The sequence below is a fragment of the Cervus elaphus genome, chromosome 16, assembly GCF_910594005.1.
Source record: "Cervus elaphus chromosome 16, mCerEla1.1, whole genome shotgun sequence".
NCBI classification, from domain to species: domain Eukaryota; kingdom Metazoa; phylum Chordata; class Mammalia; order Artiodactyla; family Cervidae; genus Cervus; species Cervus elaphus.
The window spans coordinates 12,012,671-12,031,052 of record NC_057830.1 but is presented as its reverse complement, the minus strand read 5'-3'; the positions used below and the strand labels follow the sequence as shown (position 1 = coordinate 12,031,052).

The following is an 18,382-nucleotide window of genomic DNA, read 5'->3' as shown; positions in this document are numbered from 1 at the left end:
GTGCTCTATTTAGCATACAAGGACTATGGGGAGGTTATTAAAACACAGTGCTCCATTCTTCAACTTACTGCGGATTTTGAAGGTTTGGAGACATTTTAAGACTAATATAATTTGTTATTTCTTCAGTTAAGAGTATGTTTTAATCAGGTATGACATCTAGATATCTCTTGGTGAACAACCAGAATTAAACTGAAGTGTCCTTCGTACTCTAGCACAAAATAAATTTATTGAGTAACTTTTCAACATTTACACCCTAGACCAGTTTACATGCATAGGCCACAGATGTCCTTTCTCAGGATTGAAGATAATTTAAATTTTTTTTAGAAAAAAAAATTTGTTCCTTTTAAGAAAAAAAAAATCTCTTTCATTGAGATGTCAAATTTATTAGAATAGCGTAATTATCTCTTAATTTTCCTGCAGTCCTGGTAACGTCTGCTTTTTGTTCCAATAACATTAGGATTAAAATTCAGCTCATTGTAAATAACTAGTAAGGTTGCTCTTCAGATATTCTCATTTTGTCCCCTTGCATTTGTATTATATCTTTTATAATAGTTTCTGTTTGCCTTGATATTTCAGGGTGGTTCAAAAGTCTCCAACCATGTTATATTTTACTGCTACTTATTTGTAAGACTTTTAAACACATACTATTCGTCACGGTTTTCTAATCATAAATAATAACTTGATCACTTGTGCCTCTTTCGATGGATGATAAGGAACTTCATTTATTCAGTAAACATTTGTTGAGCTCCTGCTGAGCTCTAAGCACTATTCTAGGGCATTTGTCCATGGGGTGTATATTGCAGCAGCAGAAGTCAGTGAGCAAGATACATGATAAATAAACCATTTATATATTACCTTAGAAGGTATTAAGTGTCATAGGAAAGGGGAAAAGTGCACCAGAAGTGCCAAAAGTCATATTTAAGAAGTGCCAAAAGTAAATTTAAAAAGAGTGCTATAGGTAATCCTAATTAGTTAGGGTAACTGTACTGAATCCTCCATTCTTGCTTTTTGAAACTTTTTGTGGAATTATAAACCAGGTTAGTGTTAGTTAGCTTTGATATAACTGCACAGTCACGTACATTGCAAGTACCTGGAAGAGTTCTCTGTTATTTGTTCTCCCTGATCTGTCATTTGTTCCATAGAAAAATCTTGTCGTTGTTAAGTTCTCAACTTTAATTCACCTCTTGTTCAGCCAGAACAGAGGTTTTACATATTACATGTAAAAAACTATTTTTTATAATATTACATATACGTGTGTTTGCAACTTAAGTCTTGTGCTACCTTCAGTTTTCCTTAAAATTCTTGCATACTGACCAGTTGCGGGGGCTGTGCTATAATGAAGACCATATAAGGCAATCCTGAATTTTGTTCCTTTGTGGGAATATTTTTCTCTTGCCAGATAATAGTAAGATTATGTCTTTAATTCCTGAGACCCAAAATACTTGTAAAATTCACCTGGGAGGAGATTTCTTTCTTATAAGTAATATAAAAATAATGGCTAATATATTTTCCTCATCAGATTTATATCCTTTTAAAGAATATTTTCTTATAGTGTATCTCTGATTATTTTTCTATCTTCTTTATGTGTTCTACTTTCTTGTTGGGATACATTGTTAATTTGTACTTTGAATTTCTTGCTTGATTCTTCCTCTCCTTATCACCTTACCCACCATTTTTATCTTTCATTCTTTCTTTCTGCATTCAGTTTAGAACTTCTAAAGTTTTCCTCTATCATTTGTTCAATATCTTGCCAAGTCTTTCTTTTTCAATGGAGATTTCACATGTTTCAGTGGAACAAAGTTGTTTTCACTTTTTTGTAGTCTTCATTTTCTTCAGTCACTGTCATGTTTAACTTAACCTAGTTTTCAGTCTATTTCCTTTTCATTTTGATTTTTTTCCTGTTGAAAAACTCTTCTGTAAAGGCCATGCTTCAGTGAAAGGCTTCAGGTCAATGAAAACAAAAAACATTTTTTAATTCTCTAGTGTGTTTTTAACTTATAATAAAAAACAACTTTCCCAGGTATTTGCTTTCTTCACATAATGTGGGGCTAGTTTTCTCATATGTCCCATGTTGCTTTTGCACAGTTCAATTATAACATCTGAATGCAAAAAGGTGTGCTTATGTGACTCAAGGATGGAACCAAGCATAGTTAGAAGCAAGCCAAGCAATAATTTCTACAGTTCAGCTTCTCAGAAGGCTGAAAGCCCTATTGCTTCCCCTTCCCTTGCAGACACATTAAGAATCTACAACTCATTGTTACACTCATGACCCTCATTGTATCCCATCACATCTGTATGCACAGCCCAGTCATTTTACACATGTTCATTTGGCCCATATTGGTAAGTGGTTGCCTAGAAAAGTGGGAGTGTAGGCATGAGTATTGAAAAGCACATATGTATATGTAGGTACACATACACACGTATGGACACACACTTTCCTACTCTATACTTCAAATATTGAATGAATAACATTGCTATTATCCTTAATTTCTTTAATCTTTAATATCCTCTTATTATGCATCCCAAATATCTTAATTTGGAACTAACCTGGTTTCTCCTGTGTAGTCTATCTTATTTTCTATAAGATAAACTTGAACAAATATTAATCCACAAAATTCTACATAATCCAACTAGTCTACCTAGTCTTTCGGCAGCCTCTTCACTCATGTGTGTGAGTTAGTCTCTTAGTCGTGTCTGACTCTTTGAGATCCCATGGACTGTAGCCCTCCAGGCTCTTCTGTCCATGTAATTCTCCAGGCAAGGGTACTGGAGTGGGTAGTCATTTCCTTCTCCAGAGTGTCCACTCATAGTACCACATAGAGATGACAGGTACAGCTCCATTTTCACATAGACATCACTCTAGCTCTCTCAGATGAAAGCACAGCAGTGGGGCAGGACTCAGCTTCTCCAAGCACAGGGCAGGGTATGGACCCCCAAGCTCTTCTATAACCCTCCATGAAGGTGAGGGTATTCTGTTTCAGAGACCAAAGCACACAGAAACACTGACTGTGTTCCTCAAGCCCTGCCCATCAGCCCTGAGATTATAGAAAAACCTCTCAGGCTGGAGACTGCTTGATCCATGACTTCAGTGTGTGTGCTTTTAAAGTTCTGTATAACCTGTTTCTGAACCTTTGTGGTAATTTTAATATGAAGTTGAGAGAAAACATACCGGGGATTTCTAATCTTTTTTACCTTTTGAACTTGAAAGTTCTTTCCGCCAGTAGCATTAGTGATATTTTAAAAACAAGATAGTATTTCATCTCACAGGATAATATACTGTATATTTCATCAAGTCTCATGTTATTTACAAAAGGATCCATACAAAGACACTTCTGCAAGAGCAGACAGTGTACTACAACGATGCTCTGAAAATACAGGATGTAGGCTCCAATTTGGCTTCAGCGTGCTATGATTCATTAAATTTTGTTCTCCCTAAATCATTTTAGAGAATACTGCTTGGCAGTAAAGGAGCTCTTCTGTGCAAAAGAATGGCTGGTGGTGGAAGAAAAGACCCACAGGGGACTCTACAGATTTGGGATGCTTCTGTTCTCCACGCCAGACTGCAACAAACTCCCTAGCATGCACTGGGACCCCATGGCCTGCACCAGACTGCCATACTTAGGTAACAGAGTTCTCGTGAGACGCTGGAGGTTCAGAGAAATTTACTATTTTGAGGAAACTAAGGTGTGAATTTAAATCTCCTAACATTTCTAGGCATTTCTACTTTTTTTTTTCTGCCTTCCTTCCATACCTAATAACAGAATCCTACTGCTATCCTAATTGCACCAGTTAGCATAAGGATTTATTCCATTTGTTCTAAAAGAAATTAAACAGTACTTTTCAGAGCTGTTGAAGATCTTACCTTACTTCTTAAGCAGATCTGATGACAGCTTATACCATTTTTTGGAATGTGCAAAGCAATGGCTAAGAAACATCTCATATTTTGTCAGAGAAGTGGAATAAAGAAATAAAGTCCTCTTTCTTAGCCAAGGAAGCAGATTTTTCAGCATGCAAAAATAAGCCACATGTTTGAAAATGCTGATCTCACGAAACAAAGCTGAATGGCTGCATGTTGCTTTAATGAACTTCATTTGTAAGGAACTATGTGGTTAGCCCTAACAGCTGGATTCATTCCAAAGACGCAATCCTTTCACATTTGAATGCAAAAAATGTTTTCCCGTTGTATATTAAAAAGCTGAAAGAGAACCTGCATTTCTTAGCACTCTCTCACAGAACATAGGAGCTATCTGGATGTTCCTAAAACAAATTTTTATCCTTTCCCCTTCAGATTATAAAAAAGAAAACCTAACAAGTAAGTATTTTTGTTTGTGCCCTTGAAACCTTATATGTATGTAACTGGATTCATGCATGCGTATTTACACCCATATTTCATGATGATGTCTAGGACAAAGTACAGTCTCTCTCTTAAAGGCTTTTCACTATACTCATTCAGGGTAGAATACAAAGGCAGATCATTAGAGATCCCAGTTTATAGCTCCTAATTAGGCCATGGAGAGCACCATATTTAATGAATGATATAAATCCTATTTCCATCCCAAAGTTATTGAGCAGCATTGTCCCTTCTATGGCTATAAAATAAGCCAATTTAAATTATCACCTTTTGATTTCACATTCATGATTTTTATATCACCTAATTCTTTATAGAGGAAAAAGTGTTTTGTGCCCTTGAAACCTTATGTGTATGTAACTGGATTCATGCATGTGTATTTACATCCATATTTCATGATGTCTAGGACAGAAGTATAGTTTCTCTTAAAGTACAGTCTCTCTTCATTGAGCCAATTCATGCTCTTCCTTTGTGACAACTGATCCTTCTTTTGGAAGATAGGTGTCTTTTAAAACAGCTAGTTTTCAGTATATACTTTACAGGGTCAAATCAAATGGTTTTAAAGGAGTCATCTCAAAATCTCTAGGAAAGAATTCTGCAGTCTTATCTACAGACCTTCCCCAACTCAAGAATGAAACTTGTAGGTACCCTTTTAGAAAAGCAGGGGGACTGCTTGATTCAGGCTCTGGCACATGTTATTCCTTCTTTGTGAAATATTCTCTCTCCTGACTTCCCCCACCCCCTTCCTCCATGGCCACACCCACACATATACCTTCCACCAGTTACACCTACTCACTCTTAATATTTAACCTAAAGTTACTCTAGAAAACCTAGCTAGAATGCTGAAACCTGGACTTGAGCCCAAGAATACCCCTGGATTCTCACAAGCATCCTTGTTCTCACCACTCTTGTAACACTCTTTATATTTTATTGTAATTATTTGTTTTCTAATTGCTTCTAAGTACTTTAACATAGAGAGTTGTCATGTCCACCACAGTGTCCTTGACACTTAACAATCAATATTCATTTAATAAGTCCATTAATATGTGGATGAATGAGTGAATAAGACTCCTCTGATGTTCAAAGGCAAAGGATAAAAAGATAAAATCGCAGAGAGAAGAAAAAGATTAAAAGGAAAGAAACTGGAGACGCAAATTGATAATGTGGACCCAAAGAGATAATTGATATTGCTCTAGGGAAGATGAGGGCAAATCGATCAGAAACAATAAACAAGAGCTGAGAAAGTAAAACTCTCCTGAAAGAAGAAACAATTAAACCCATAAACAATTAAATGCATAAAATTCTTGTTGAACCTGTGCCAATTTTTCATTTTGAAAAAAAAACTTACTAAATCATCATGGCTTATTCTCATTTTCTGATAGTATTGATAAACAAATCACCCTTTATATATACTAATAGGGTTGCACTGCCAATTTAATAAATTTAATTACATTCCTTCACATGTTAAATATGGTATGAATGGCTCTGGTGAAATGCAGATACAATAATAGTCCCCTCTCTCTTTTAATGATTGTTCCTGCTTTCTTATTAGCAGAAAGATTAGCTCTCCAATTTAAATCCCCCTTCCCACTCATCTGGTGGCTCAGCTGGTAAAGAATCTGCCTGCAATGTGGGACACCTGGGTTAGACCACTGGGTTGGGAAGATCCCCTGGAGAAGGAAAGGCTACCCACTCCAGTATTCTGGCCCGGAAAATTCCATGGACTGTATAGTTCATGGGGTCGCCAAGAGTCAGACATAACCGAGCAACTTTCAGTCACACTTCACTCCCACTCATCTTGGGTTGATTTTTTAAATCTTTGAATGTCTCAGTCCAAAGAAAGTCACAGCAGCTTTCAAACCATCACAGAGGAACCTGGGAAGTCTGTAATATCCATCACTGCTGTGACGCTTGATGAGAAATGCTATCATTGGTCCTGCACAGATATTTTATTGCTGTGCTGAGTTCCTTCTAGTTCCAGGTGCCTGCTGGAGTCACAGGGGTGACCAAACTCAGTCTCCATAGGCTTTAAAATCCACTTATTTAGCTGTTGGTGCTCAGGGCAAAATCACTGTGTCCACAACTAGACTAAAAGTCATACATGGGCATCCCTTATAATCTCTGCTTTTACAAGTATCCTATTTCAAATGGCTTCAAGCATTGACAGCAAGGAAAGTTTTCCTTTGACTTTGTGACGTGTTATATTAATATAGCTCCTTCTATGAAATCATTGTGTGTGTGTGTGTGTGTGTGTTTTACTATATTGCAGTTAATTGTTAATATTTCATTTAGGATCTTTTAAATCTATGTTCTATAATCTATGTCTGCACTTTTCTTCTATGCTAACATTGTCAGGTTGTGATATAAGTATTATAACTTCCTAAAACAACCTGAAAGATTTTTCTTTTACTGGAACATATTATAAAACTGTAGAAATTGTATCTCTTCTAAGACTGAAAGAATGTAATCATAATACTATAATGACTTAAATTTCCTGGTTATGACTATTTTCAGATTTTTTAATTCTTCAATTTGGTAATTAATATGTTTCCATCATTTCCCTCAAGATTTTTTAAATGTAACTCCATAGTTACATATTACTTCATTTTTATTGACATTTGAATCTATTGTTAAAATGACTTTATCATTCCTAATTTCGTATGTTTGTGCCTTTATTTTTCTTTTAAAATTAAGATGTCACTGATTAGACTACTTTATAAATATTTATAAGATTATTGACCTATTTCTAAGTCTATCATTTGTGTCTATCTAACTTATTAATTTCTGCTTGTACATGGCTGTTACTTTATTACCTGTTTTTCTTTGTTTTCTGCCGATTTTGTTTCTTTTCCATCTTGAATTAACTGTTCAGCTCATTCACTTTCATTCTTTTAATCTAATGGAAGGAGATAATGCTATGAGTTTATCACTGAGCACATCTTTGACCAAATCTCATAAACACTGTTAGGAAGTTATTTTGTAATCTGTAACTATGATTAATTTCTACTCTTTGATTGAAAGGTTATCAATTTTTTTCTTTTGTTTAATGTCCTATTGGATTTTATTTAATCTACTATTAATTGCATTTTGATCCAAGAATAGATCTGCATGATTTCTTCTTTTGAAATTCACTTGGATTCATAATCTTAGTAATTATGATCTGACAAAAAAGACAAAAAAGATTATGTCTTTGTGGTATCCCACAAATATTTGAAAATAAAGTTTCTCCCTCTTTTTAGGGTACAAAGTTCATTCTTTACTATTAAGACATTCTTGTTGATTATGAAGATATTTTCTATACATGTTGTCCTTAGACAATCAAACGAAAGGATTTAAAATATAATTCATAGTGTGGTTTTAACAGATATACAGTGGACTTTGCACCCCACGAACAGAGAGATTTAGTATGACATCTCTTGGTTTCCCTGGTGGCTCAGATGGAAAAGAGATTTAGTGAGAGTTAGTATGATATCAGGGGTTTTCCCAGTGGTTCACATGTTAAAGAATTTGCCTGCAATGCTCGGGAGACCCAGGTTCGATCCCTGGGTGGGGAAGATCCACTGGAGAAGGGGAATGGCAACCCACTACAGTATTCTTGCCTGGAGAATCCCATGGACAGAGGAGCCTGGTGGGGTGGGGTACAGTCCATGGAGTCGCAAAGAGTTGGACACGACTGAGTGACTAACACACATATTTTTGGTTCCCAGCAGTAATACAGATTTTACCTTATTTGTACATTGCACTGACCTTTTTAAAAGGAGTTTGAAATGAGTTTGACTGTTAGATGAACCAGCTTTCTCATTGAGTCCTATTATTTCCATTTGCCACATTCTTCCATTTGTTTTTGTAAATCAACAATACATACATATAAAAGCTCAGACAATCCTGACTTTAATTTCATAAAAATATTTTACTTAATAACAATTTCCATGATTGCTGTCAGGTCATAAACAATATGATGCGTGTAAAGAACACTAGCTCAGGATCTGCATTTTTCTTGGAAAAAACATGTTCTTTCTCTGTGTCTCATCTTTAAAATTCTATGAGTCTATAAGCTGAATAACTCAGACAGTAAAAAATCTCCCTGCAATGCAGGAGACCTGGGTTTGATTCCTAGGTTGGGGAGATCCCTTGGAGAAGGTAATGGCAACCCAATCCAGTATTCTTGCCTGGAGAATCCCAAGGACAGAGGAGTCAGGGGAACTACAGTTTGTAGGGTTACAAAGAGTTGGCCATGACTGAATGGCTAACACACATAAGCTGGATTTACTTACAACTGGACCTCACTGGATTCTTACAATTGCACTTTATAGATATAAAACCAGGGAGAACCTGATACATAAACACATGGTCTTAAATTTACTTTACTGATTGCTTGAATACAAAAGTTGCTTCTTAAAAGTTTAAGAATGAATGAAAACACTGTTGTTGACTTACAGCATTCCCGCCAATGACGTCCTCAAAGCCGAGTGTGGACATTCCAAATGCGCCTTCCTCCTCCTCGCCCTCCTTCTCTGTCTCACCGACGTACTCTATGACTGTAATAATCTCCATCATGTCCAGCTTTGCCATATTTGTGCTTCTTACCATAACAACTCTTTATTGCTGCCGAAGACGAAAACAATGGAAAAATAAGAAAAGGTGAGATTCTAGTTTAAGTTGATCACTTAACAGTTTAAAATTTTTATTTATTTCACATTGAAGCTGGAGATGGGAGGAAGGATATATACAGTCTCCTACGACACCCACTGCTGTGTTTTAAAGTTAAGCACCCCCATCATGATCTTTAAAAATGTCAATGACTTTTTGCATAGGATCCCTTGTCCTGTGGTTAGTTTCTTGCAGCAGATAGAATCTAAACCACAATTTGGAAAAATATGGTTGTTCCTGCTCCCCGTTAGCCCCCTCAGCCCCACTGCCACTACCAGATTGGATGGTGACAAAATTCCTGAAGAAAAAAAAAAAGTGTCTTTAGACTCCAATCCAAAATTATTTGTTGCTCTAAAACAGAAGGATCTTTCATAAACTTAGCATAATTTGTTTTGCTTCCTCCTAAACACCTATGTCTCTGTCAAACCTGAGTACAAAGCCCTCACCTGGTCCTCAGCTCATTACTGATCTTACCTGTCTTACCTGCAGAGAATCAGCAGCAGTAACCCTCACTACGCTTCCTTCTGAGCTCTTGCTAGACAGACTTCATCCCAACCCGATGTACCAGAGGATGCCACTCCTTTTGAATCCCAAATTGCTCAGTCTGGAGTATCCCAGGAATAACATTGAATATGTGAGAGATATTGGAGAGGGAGCATTTGGAAGGGTCTTTCAAGCAAGGTAAAGTTGCCCACATCAAAAAAAAATTTATCCACTAAAACACATTGTGATGTCTATGTAATTATGTATAATATTTATTATCAAATTAGCTAAATCTTCACCTTATTCACCTTATTCACCTTATTGTTTTGGGTACTGTAGTTTGAGTCTTGATAATTTTCCCTCTTTGCTGGAAAATAGGGTTATATATATGGAGAGAATCTTTATAAAGTGTTCTGATGATAAGCAATTTGTAAAATTGAATATTTTTCAGAAGAGACTTTTGTCAGACATTTTAAATCAATTTCTTGCATTGCTTTTAGTAATATTTCTAAAATCGCTTCCATTTTCAATTGCTATAGTCTTCACTTCATTTAAAATTTTCTTTGAACTAATGTTTCAGTTTAAGAACTCAGCCTGACATGCGTAGATATCAAATAGATGTTCACAGAATGGCAAGACAGAAAAGGAAAAAAATAACGTAAAAATGGCAGATAACAATGTGCTCAAGAAAGGAGTATGTATTAAGGCAAATGCTAACCCAATTAATGTCTTTGTGTGAGTTGGAATAAAATAACTTCTCTTCACATAGCTCCACAGAAACACAGCTAGGCTACAGAATGTAGACTTGGTTTTAATCACCGATTGTTCACTTTGGCCTGTTGCTCTTGGGCAGGACACAACATTACCTCTATACATAATGGCCCTAGTATGGAGGTTACATGATTAATGAAAATCTCACACAAATATTGGGAACCAAAAAAAAAAAAAAAAGAAGGGCTCCCCAGGTGGCGCTAGTGATAAAGAACCTACTTGCCAATGCAGGAGACTAAGAGACGCAGGTTCAATCCTTGGGTCAGGAAGATCCCCTGGAGGAGGGCATGGCAACCCACCCCAGTATTCCTGCCTGAAGAATCCCATGGACAGGGGAGCCTGGAGGGCTACAATCCATTGGGTCGCAAAAAATTGGACACGACTGAAACTACTTAGCATGAATGCAAAAAACTGAAAGGCACACTTTGAGACCTTTAAATATAAAGATGAAAAAGTCACGGTTCCTGCCTTCTAGGAATTTAGATTCTAGCCAGATATTAAGGGATTACAATGGTAATGATCATCTGGGCACTTCTGATTTCCTGTTATTTGTAAATAATGCATCTTCAACCTTAATCTGTGTTGAAAATAACACTAGTAATTTTTAATTGGAGTCAAGAAGTTTTAAGTGTGACCTGCCGTTGGCATCTTTCTTTGGTTCTGTGGCTCTGGGAAAGGCTGCATGAGTGGGGGGATGTGTACAAACATGGGTAGTTATCATGTGACTATGTGTAATACTCCTGATCTTTGATTTCTTGCTCAATAACTGTGTCTCTCAGGGCTCCAGGCTTACTTCCCTATGAACCTTTCACAATGGTGGCAGTGAAGATGCTCAAAGAAGAAGCCTCAGCAGATATGCAAGCAGACTTTCAGAGGGAGGCAGCCCTCATGGCAGAATTTGATAATCCTAATATTGTGAAACTCTTAGGTATGAAACTCGTAGGTACAAGTGGAGAAATGTATGCATCAGAAAACAGAGACTGGCAAGTTCTTTCTCCTTTAACCTTCACTTCTGTTTTTTCTTTCATTCCTCAATCAGAGAGATGTCTCTGTTCCTCTCCATAGAATATTTTCTGTACCAGGGAGTAGAATATTTCCTTAAATCACCTAAGTTCAAAAAATTGGAGTTTTAAAAATTTTCTCAGGAGAAGGACATGGCAACCCACTCCAGTATTCTTGCCTAGAGAATCCCATGGACAGAGGAGCCTGGTGGGCTACAGTCCTTGGGGTCGCAAAGAGTCGAATACAATTTAGTGACTGAACAGCAAGAGAAGTATGCGGTTTACAAGGAAGAACCTAAACGGGGCAGGTGAAGCGAAGGGCGTGGAGCCCAGATGCATGGCCCGGGGGGAGCCTGTCACGTGGAGTGCTGCTTAGGTGAGGCCAGGCTGCTGTTACCCGTCACTTGTCAGTCACACATGAGGTTATTTGCAAAAAAAAAAAAAAAAAATTTCTCAGAGAAATGTTTTGTCACTTCATTAACTTTCTTTTACCAATTTTATATTTTAATTGTTCATTTATTTTATATAGTTCATATAAATATACCAATCAGTAAAGTCCCTGGAATTAAAAGCTAACCCCAAAAGAAGCAAGCCAAGATAATAGTATTCTCATTTCCTTTCCTTTTTGAACAGAGACTTCTAATTTTTGCCTGAAAAAATAATGGAGTTAATAAGCTATTTTTAATGCTGGTGTGAAATTGTAACCATCTAATATTTCAAGTTGTCCAGTTTCCCTCTCAAATACAGAAAAATTTTAGAATCAACAAATGCCTTTCTTATACTAAATCCAAGGTTCTATTTATATTAACTTTTTTTTTTCTTTCTGGAAAATAAACATTTGTAAATTTACCTAAATGTTTAACTGCAGTAACCGGAATATTTCATCTAAGATCTTTGACTGTTTTTCTCCTCTTTTTAAAATTTCACAAAATAGTTTCCTTATCATCCTTCTTCAGAAAGGAAGCAGAAAAACAGAGCAATTGTATTACATACTCAAAGCAAACATCCATTCATAAATTCATTTGCTTAATATTTATGGACTACTTGCTCACCAGAAACGTGGTAGGCATGTGGAATTGAAAGAAGACTTAAGATATAATCTCTATTTTTAAAGGGCTAAAATGTTGGGGGGAAAAGCCTCAGCTGAATGGATAATTATAACAGGCTGGTAGGTAGGATGCAGGATTAAGGATAAAGAATGATGGAAGGAATCTGATCCAGGAAAGGTCAGGAACAGAGGCCCCCTCAGAGGAGGGATAAATCAACTGAATCTTAAAAGAGAAGTAGATGTTTACACAAAAAAAGGGGGGGTCAGGGTTCGACTATGATGCTGTCAATAGAAAACCAAGGCCCCACTTCTTCTGATCCGGTCATTTGCTTTTGGACAATGTTTTCCAATGTGTACTTTAGAAACACACCTCTAACAAGGGGCCTATTTTGGTTGCAGGAGTGTGCGCGGTGGGGAAGCCCATGTGCTTGCTCTTCGAATACATGGCCTACGGGGACCTAAATGAGTTCCTCCGCAGCATGGCCCCGCACCCCGGCCGTGGCCTCAGTCCCAGCGACCTATCCCCCGGGTCACAGGCCTCCAGCCCCGGCCCCCCGCCGCTCTCCTGCGCGGAGCAGCTGTGCATCGCCAGGCAGGTGGCCGCGGGCATGGCCTACCTCTCCGAGCGCAAGTTCGTCCACCGCGATTTGGCCACCAGGAACTGCCTGGTGGGTGAGAACATGGTGGTGAAAATCGCCGACTTCGGCCTTTCTAGAAACATCTACTCGGCGGACTACTACAAAGCCAATGAAAACGACGCCATACCCATCCGTTGGATGCCCCCCGAGTCCATCTTCTACAACCGCTACACCACGGAGTCTGACGTGTGGGCCTACGGGGTGGTCCTTTGGGAGATCTTCTCCTACGGCCTGCAGCCCTACTACGGGATGGCCCACGAGGAGGTCATCTACTACGTGCGGGATGGCAACATCCTCTCCTGCCCCGAGGACTGCCCCCTGGAACTGTACAATCTCATGCGTCTGTGTTGGAGCAAGGTGCCTGCAGACAGACCCAGTTTCAGCAGCATCCACCGAATCCTGGAACGCATGTGTGAGCGGGCGGAGGGCAGTGGGGGGATCTGAGGTCCAAGATGGGCGAAGAGAAATCGCCAGTCTCTTCTCAGACTCTGGGAGCCCGAGGAGTGCAATGCCTGAGCCCCCAGGAGACCCAGATAGCAAAGAACAGTAGCAGACGTGGGTACTATGCTGCTTGCTTCTCAGAAAAAAAAAAAAAAAAAAAAAGACTGGGCAGAACTCCTGGAGTGGGTGGAAATTGGGTGAAGCGAAAGGCAGGCGAGAAAACATGTCAGATAACCGGAGGTAACTACTCTTCCTCACGGGGAGAGTTTGTATTACAATTGTACCAGAAAGAATGCCATCCTGCTCAGTCCCTGAATTAGCTGGCAGCAGAATAAGGCTCTGCTGTATTAAATTTTAATATGAACTGCGGTTGAGAGCTTCATTTTTAATAGAGTTCATTCCTGTCCATTAGGAAAGTAGTGTATCTTCCCGTAAGATATTTAGCTCAAGCACAGAATACTCCAAAGAAGGAAAAACCGCTCATTGTCTCCTCACCCAAAGATGGGTGTTGGTTTCTTATTCAATTTCTTTCTCGAGTTTAATGCACACTTTTATATTTGTTTGTATTCGACAAAGTTGTGGTTTACTTTATTGATAGAGGGTTTCCAAGGAATAAAGTGATAATCAGCAAGGTTATATTCTTACTGTGATTTTTAGTTCTCTTTTTCCTTGTTTCTTCTTTAGAAGTTTTCCTTTGTGCGCACATGTCATGAATTTAATCTGCTTACTTTATTCTTACAGGTTTTTTTTTTCTGAAAATGTCTTTTGTGTCTATTTACCTTTTTTTGAAAATTTTATTGGTATCTTTTTCTTTGCCTCATCTTTCTTTATTTAGGACTTGGTTCCTTTTTGGTTATTTGGCTATTTTTTCCTTTTATTTCACCTATACAACAAACACCTTGGCAGAAATAATAATTTTCTAAGTAACATTGTGGACTGTTACATATATACCTTTTGCAGAGTATATCACTATTACTATTTTCTTCTGCACCTGCTTTTGAAATTACCCATTTCAAAGTTGTCATTCATTAATGTTATTGCCACAGACTATTTCACAGTTTATAACATGGGAATTCACAAGATGGTCTTGTGACTGAGTTATTTCAAACTACTTTTGTTAATTCTGACATTTTTTTTCCCTTCTAGAAACCAATTTGATAGGTAGTAGGATTAATATAGAACTATTCACCAACTTTCTGCATGACTATTCACCTGTCTTGTTACATCTTATGATTCTTAAAAGAAAAAAACAAGACAAAACAAAACCATCTAAAACTCAGATTCTTGGTGCACAAGATTTCCCAGTGGAGTATACACAATATATCTTTATCTGAGGCCAACATGGATGATATGCGTCTCTTCCTGATATTATATAACACAGATTCTCCTGAAAATCAAATAAACGGGAAAGAGAAAATAGCAGTCTACTCTATGGCCAGTTTACTTTCATTCAACCTAATTGGTAGTAAAGACAGTGGAGAAATGGTCTGAATTCTTGAAAGTAGATTTTCTGGTACTTTCGGTCCGTCCTCCAGAGGGCTCTACCTGATATCTCCAATTGCACCTGCACACAACAACTTTGTCATCTTTGCTAGAAAATCTGCCATGCCTTGTTCATAGTCACTCCAGGTAACCAAGACAAAAACACAGTTTTCCCTCTTTCACCCATGAAAACCCTATCAATTTTACTTTCTTAAAACCCTCCTGCGCACACCACCTCCCCTTCAAAGCAACCACCCACTGTTCAAACTCTATTGCTATCTCTTCTCTCATCTTTCTCCCATTTCAGGCCAGATAAGATTCCATGGGCTATGACAATACAAGCTGACTCACAATTCAGATTTACAAATAAGGAAGTCAGGAGTTAGGACTGAGACCTTGAGAGGTGCCTTAGATTCAAATAGTGATTTGAGACAGTCATCAAAGAGCTAGATGAGGAATGAGGTTGCAATATGAGTCTAAGACAGAAGGTCAAGAGGCCAGCAAAGCAGAAAACTTGGAGTGGACCACCATCAAGTCTGGAACTTTCCTGTAGACATTCATGGCATGACACATGTATGTCATATAGGCTCTGAAAACTTCAAAGACATCTTTTTCCTCAGCTGTCAGAGTTTTATTATAAAAGAAAGACATGAAGTCAGGCCAATCAGAAAAGCTACTCTATTGAAAAGCAGGGGGACTTCCCTGCTGGTCCAGTGGCTGGACTCCAAGCTCCCAATGCAGAGCCCCCAGGTTCAATACCTGGTCAGGGCACTAGATCCCACATGCCATAACTAAAAATCCCTTTTGCTGCAGCTGAAATATGGCATAGCCAAATGAAATAAATAAAAATAAATTTGAAACAAAGAAAAGAAAAGCAGAGTCAGGGTAGTGAGAGTTACTTGGAGGACCTGCCATGGGGCTGGTGCAGCTGAGATCGTGTTGCCCTTAAGAGCCAGGTTTCCACTGGCCTGTTCTGTTGTCTGCCGCTTTGAGCTTGCTTTGCTTCCCTCCCCACTGCAGGATAACTGCCCTTACTTTCCTGTCTCTTCCTCATGGCTTCCCCAGCCTCACAGATTCTCAGTCTGTGTGCCCTTTAGGCGCTAGTGTTCAAGATCTCAAAGCAAAAATAATCATAGATATATCGGCTAATATAGTGAATAAGTGGACAAGCAAGTAACTATTACAGAACCCATCCAATTTTATTAAATATTTAAAGGAACTGAAAACTAAAATAGCAGCTAGAAACCTCAGCAATACTATCAGCTAGCATTTCTTGAATACTTACCACGTATATTCTAAGTCTCTAAATATATATATTTATTTCAATTAAAGTAAATGTATTAACTTAAAACACAACATCCCTGTGATGTTCGTAGTGTCATTATGCCCTTTTTTAGGTGAGGACATAGGCACAGAGAGGTTGTATAACTGGCCTAACCACACAGAGCAGCAGATCCTAGGTTGTGACAAGAGGTTGAACTCTCAGTCACCATAGCAAGGTGCTTCTAATGATTCCAGAGGAAACAACTGAAGCTCGATGACTCTGCAGAGGTGATTTATAATTTGCATCTGGTTTCAAAGCATATAGTATATCCCTTCTACTACTGATTTCCTACCCAATTCTTTTCATTGAATAACAAAAAAGTATATTTTAGCATTGTTGATTTTATAAAAAAAAAATCCAACTGATGGAATGTGTATATTTTGAGCTCTAAATGCATTTTTAGGCTATGTCAAGATCACTGTCTTACTTCCTTGGTGCTCATCCCAAGGTTCTGTATCTCAGGGACAAGGGCCCAGGATTTACCAGTATTGTTTTCTTTTGTAAATACAGATTTCTTTTTCCATTGTAAAATCAGTGTATAAATTAAAAAAGAGAGATCAGGAGAGACATTTACAGGGCTGTTGTCACCAACGGACAGGACCGGCATCAGTAAAGCACCCGCAAGTGATATTAAGTGGCAGAATATTAAATATGACGAGTTCCAGGGACTGCGCATAGTGCCAAAAGAATGCATTTGCTAGTATCACAATTGAGCAGGAAAGGCGCCCTCCTTCCAGTCTGCAGGATATTATAAACCTGTTCTATGTCATTCACTGTATTTCTAAGAGTACAATTTAATTTCTGAATAATATTCCTTTCTTTGGATGTACCATAATTTAGTTATTTTCCTATTTTTAAAACATTTGGGTTTTTGAACTGAAAACATTTGAGTTTTCTTCAATTTTCACTATTACAAACAATACTGCATTGGTCATCCTCATTTGCACATGCCATAAATATTTCCTTATAGAAATTCTGAGAAAGAGAATATCCCAGCCAAATGGCATGCACAAAATTGAGGCTTTTGTTATGTGTTGTCATATTCTCTAGAAACATTGTTCCCATCTCTGCATTGTACAGGGGATGTCATAGCCCTAAACATATGCTGTCATACATAGAGAATTAATTCTCTGTTTTTTAGAAGGCTTTTGTCTACTTGATTATAAATAAAGATGATCTCATTTTATTTTTAAATTACTAATGAGATTGCATTTTCCTTGTTTCTAGATCATTTTATAGTTCTTATTTTGGGAATCATGTATAAGTCATTTTTCTATGGCATAGTTCATCTTCTGTTTGATTTGTAAGTCATTTTATTTAATAAATAGTAAACCTTTGTTATACTTTGCACAAAACAGAAAAATATGTACATAACTTTTATTTTAAAATAGCATTTGCTTTATTATTGCAAAAGCATATTTATTTTTTGAAAAAATAAGCAATAATATACAAATAAAGAAAATGAAAAAACACCATTAGTGGTAACTAACATTAACTCATGATAAATATTATTCCAGTCTTTTTCATGTAGGTAAGAAGGTAGATGAGTAGATGAAAGAGATATAAAGAGACAGATAACTACTTTAAATGAAAACAAGATCATACTGTTGTATTGGTTAAAGCTTTGTTTTTCTCAGAGTGTATCAAACAACTTCAATATCAACAAATATTCATGTGTAACATCACTTCTGATGATGAAATAATATTCTGTTATATGAAGTTACAACTTACTTAACTATTATTCCAAGGTTGGACATTTGGTTTATTTCTGTTTTTCATTATAAAATACAGTATTTTTATAATCCTATAGTTAAATTTTGTGAGCATCCAGCTCAAGTGATTTCTTTTTTTTTTTTTTAAGTGATTTCCTTATATATAACTCCTATAAATAGAATTTCTAAATCAAAGGATATACTTTCAATGCTTTTAGTACACTGACCAGCTACCTTCCTGAATTATCACTATACAATCCTCCAGCTAGATGACAGTCTTTTTCTTTCAATTTCAACAATACTGAGCGTGAGCATTTTAATAATTTCCAGTATAATAGTTGAAGTTGTTCTCTTTTTTTTTTTTGTAACTTATGCTTACATTTCTTTAAATAAAATAAGATTGAACATTTTCTCAGTGTTTTGAGGATAGTTGATTTACTCTGTGATTTGCCTTCTACTGTTATTTTTCTATTGGGTAGATTTC

At 37.2% G+C, this 18,382-nt stretch overlaps 1 protein-coding gene across 2 annotated transcripts in view; it reads left to right on the top strand.

The window, feature by feature from the left end:
- The window catches only part of MUSK (muscle associated receptor tyrosine kinase), a 95,513-nt gene extending 81,435 nt beyond the window's left edge, over positions 1-14,078 (top strand). The window contains exons 12-17 of one of the 2 annotated variants that reach the window (XM_043870537.1): positions 3,447-3,622; positions 4,289-4,312; positions 8,788-8,989; positions 9,488-9,679; positions 11,032-11,180; positions 12,701-14,078. In XM_043870537.1, coding sequence (XP_043726472.1) covers positions 3,447-3,622; positions 4,289-4,312; positions 8,788-8,989; positions 9,488-9,679; positions 11,032-11,180; positions 12,701-13,383 — 1,426 coding nt within the window. In that variant the 3' untranslated portion in view covers positions 13,384-14,078. The remainder of the gene's footprint in view (positions 1-3,446; positions 3,623-4,288; positions 4,313-8,787; positions 8,990-9,487; positions 9,680-11,031; positions 11,181-12,700) is intronic. The other variant, XM_043870538.1, reaches the window with a different exon arrangement.
- The last annotated feature ends 4,304 nt before the right edge of the window (positions 14,079-18,382 follow it).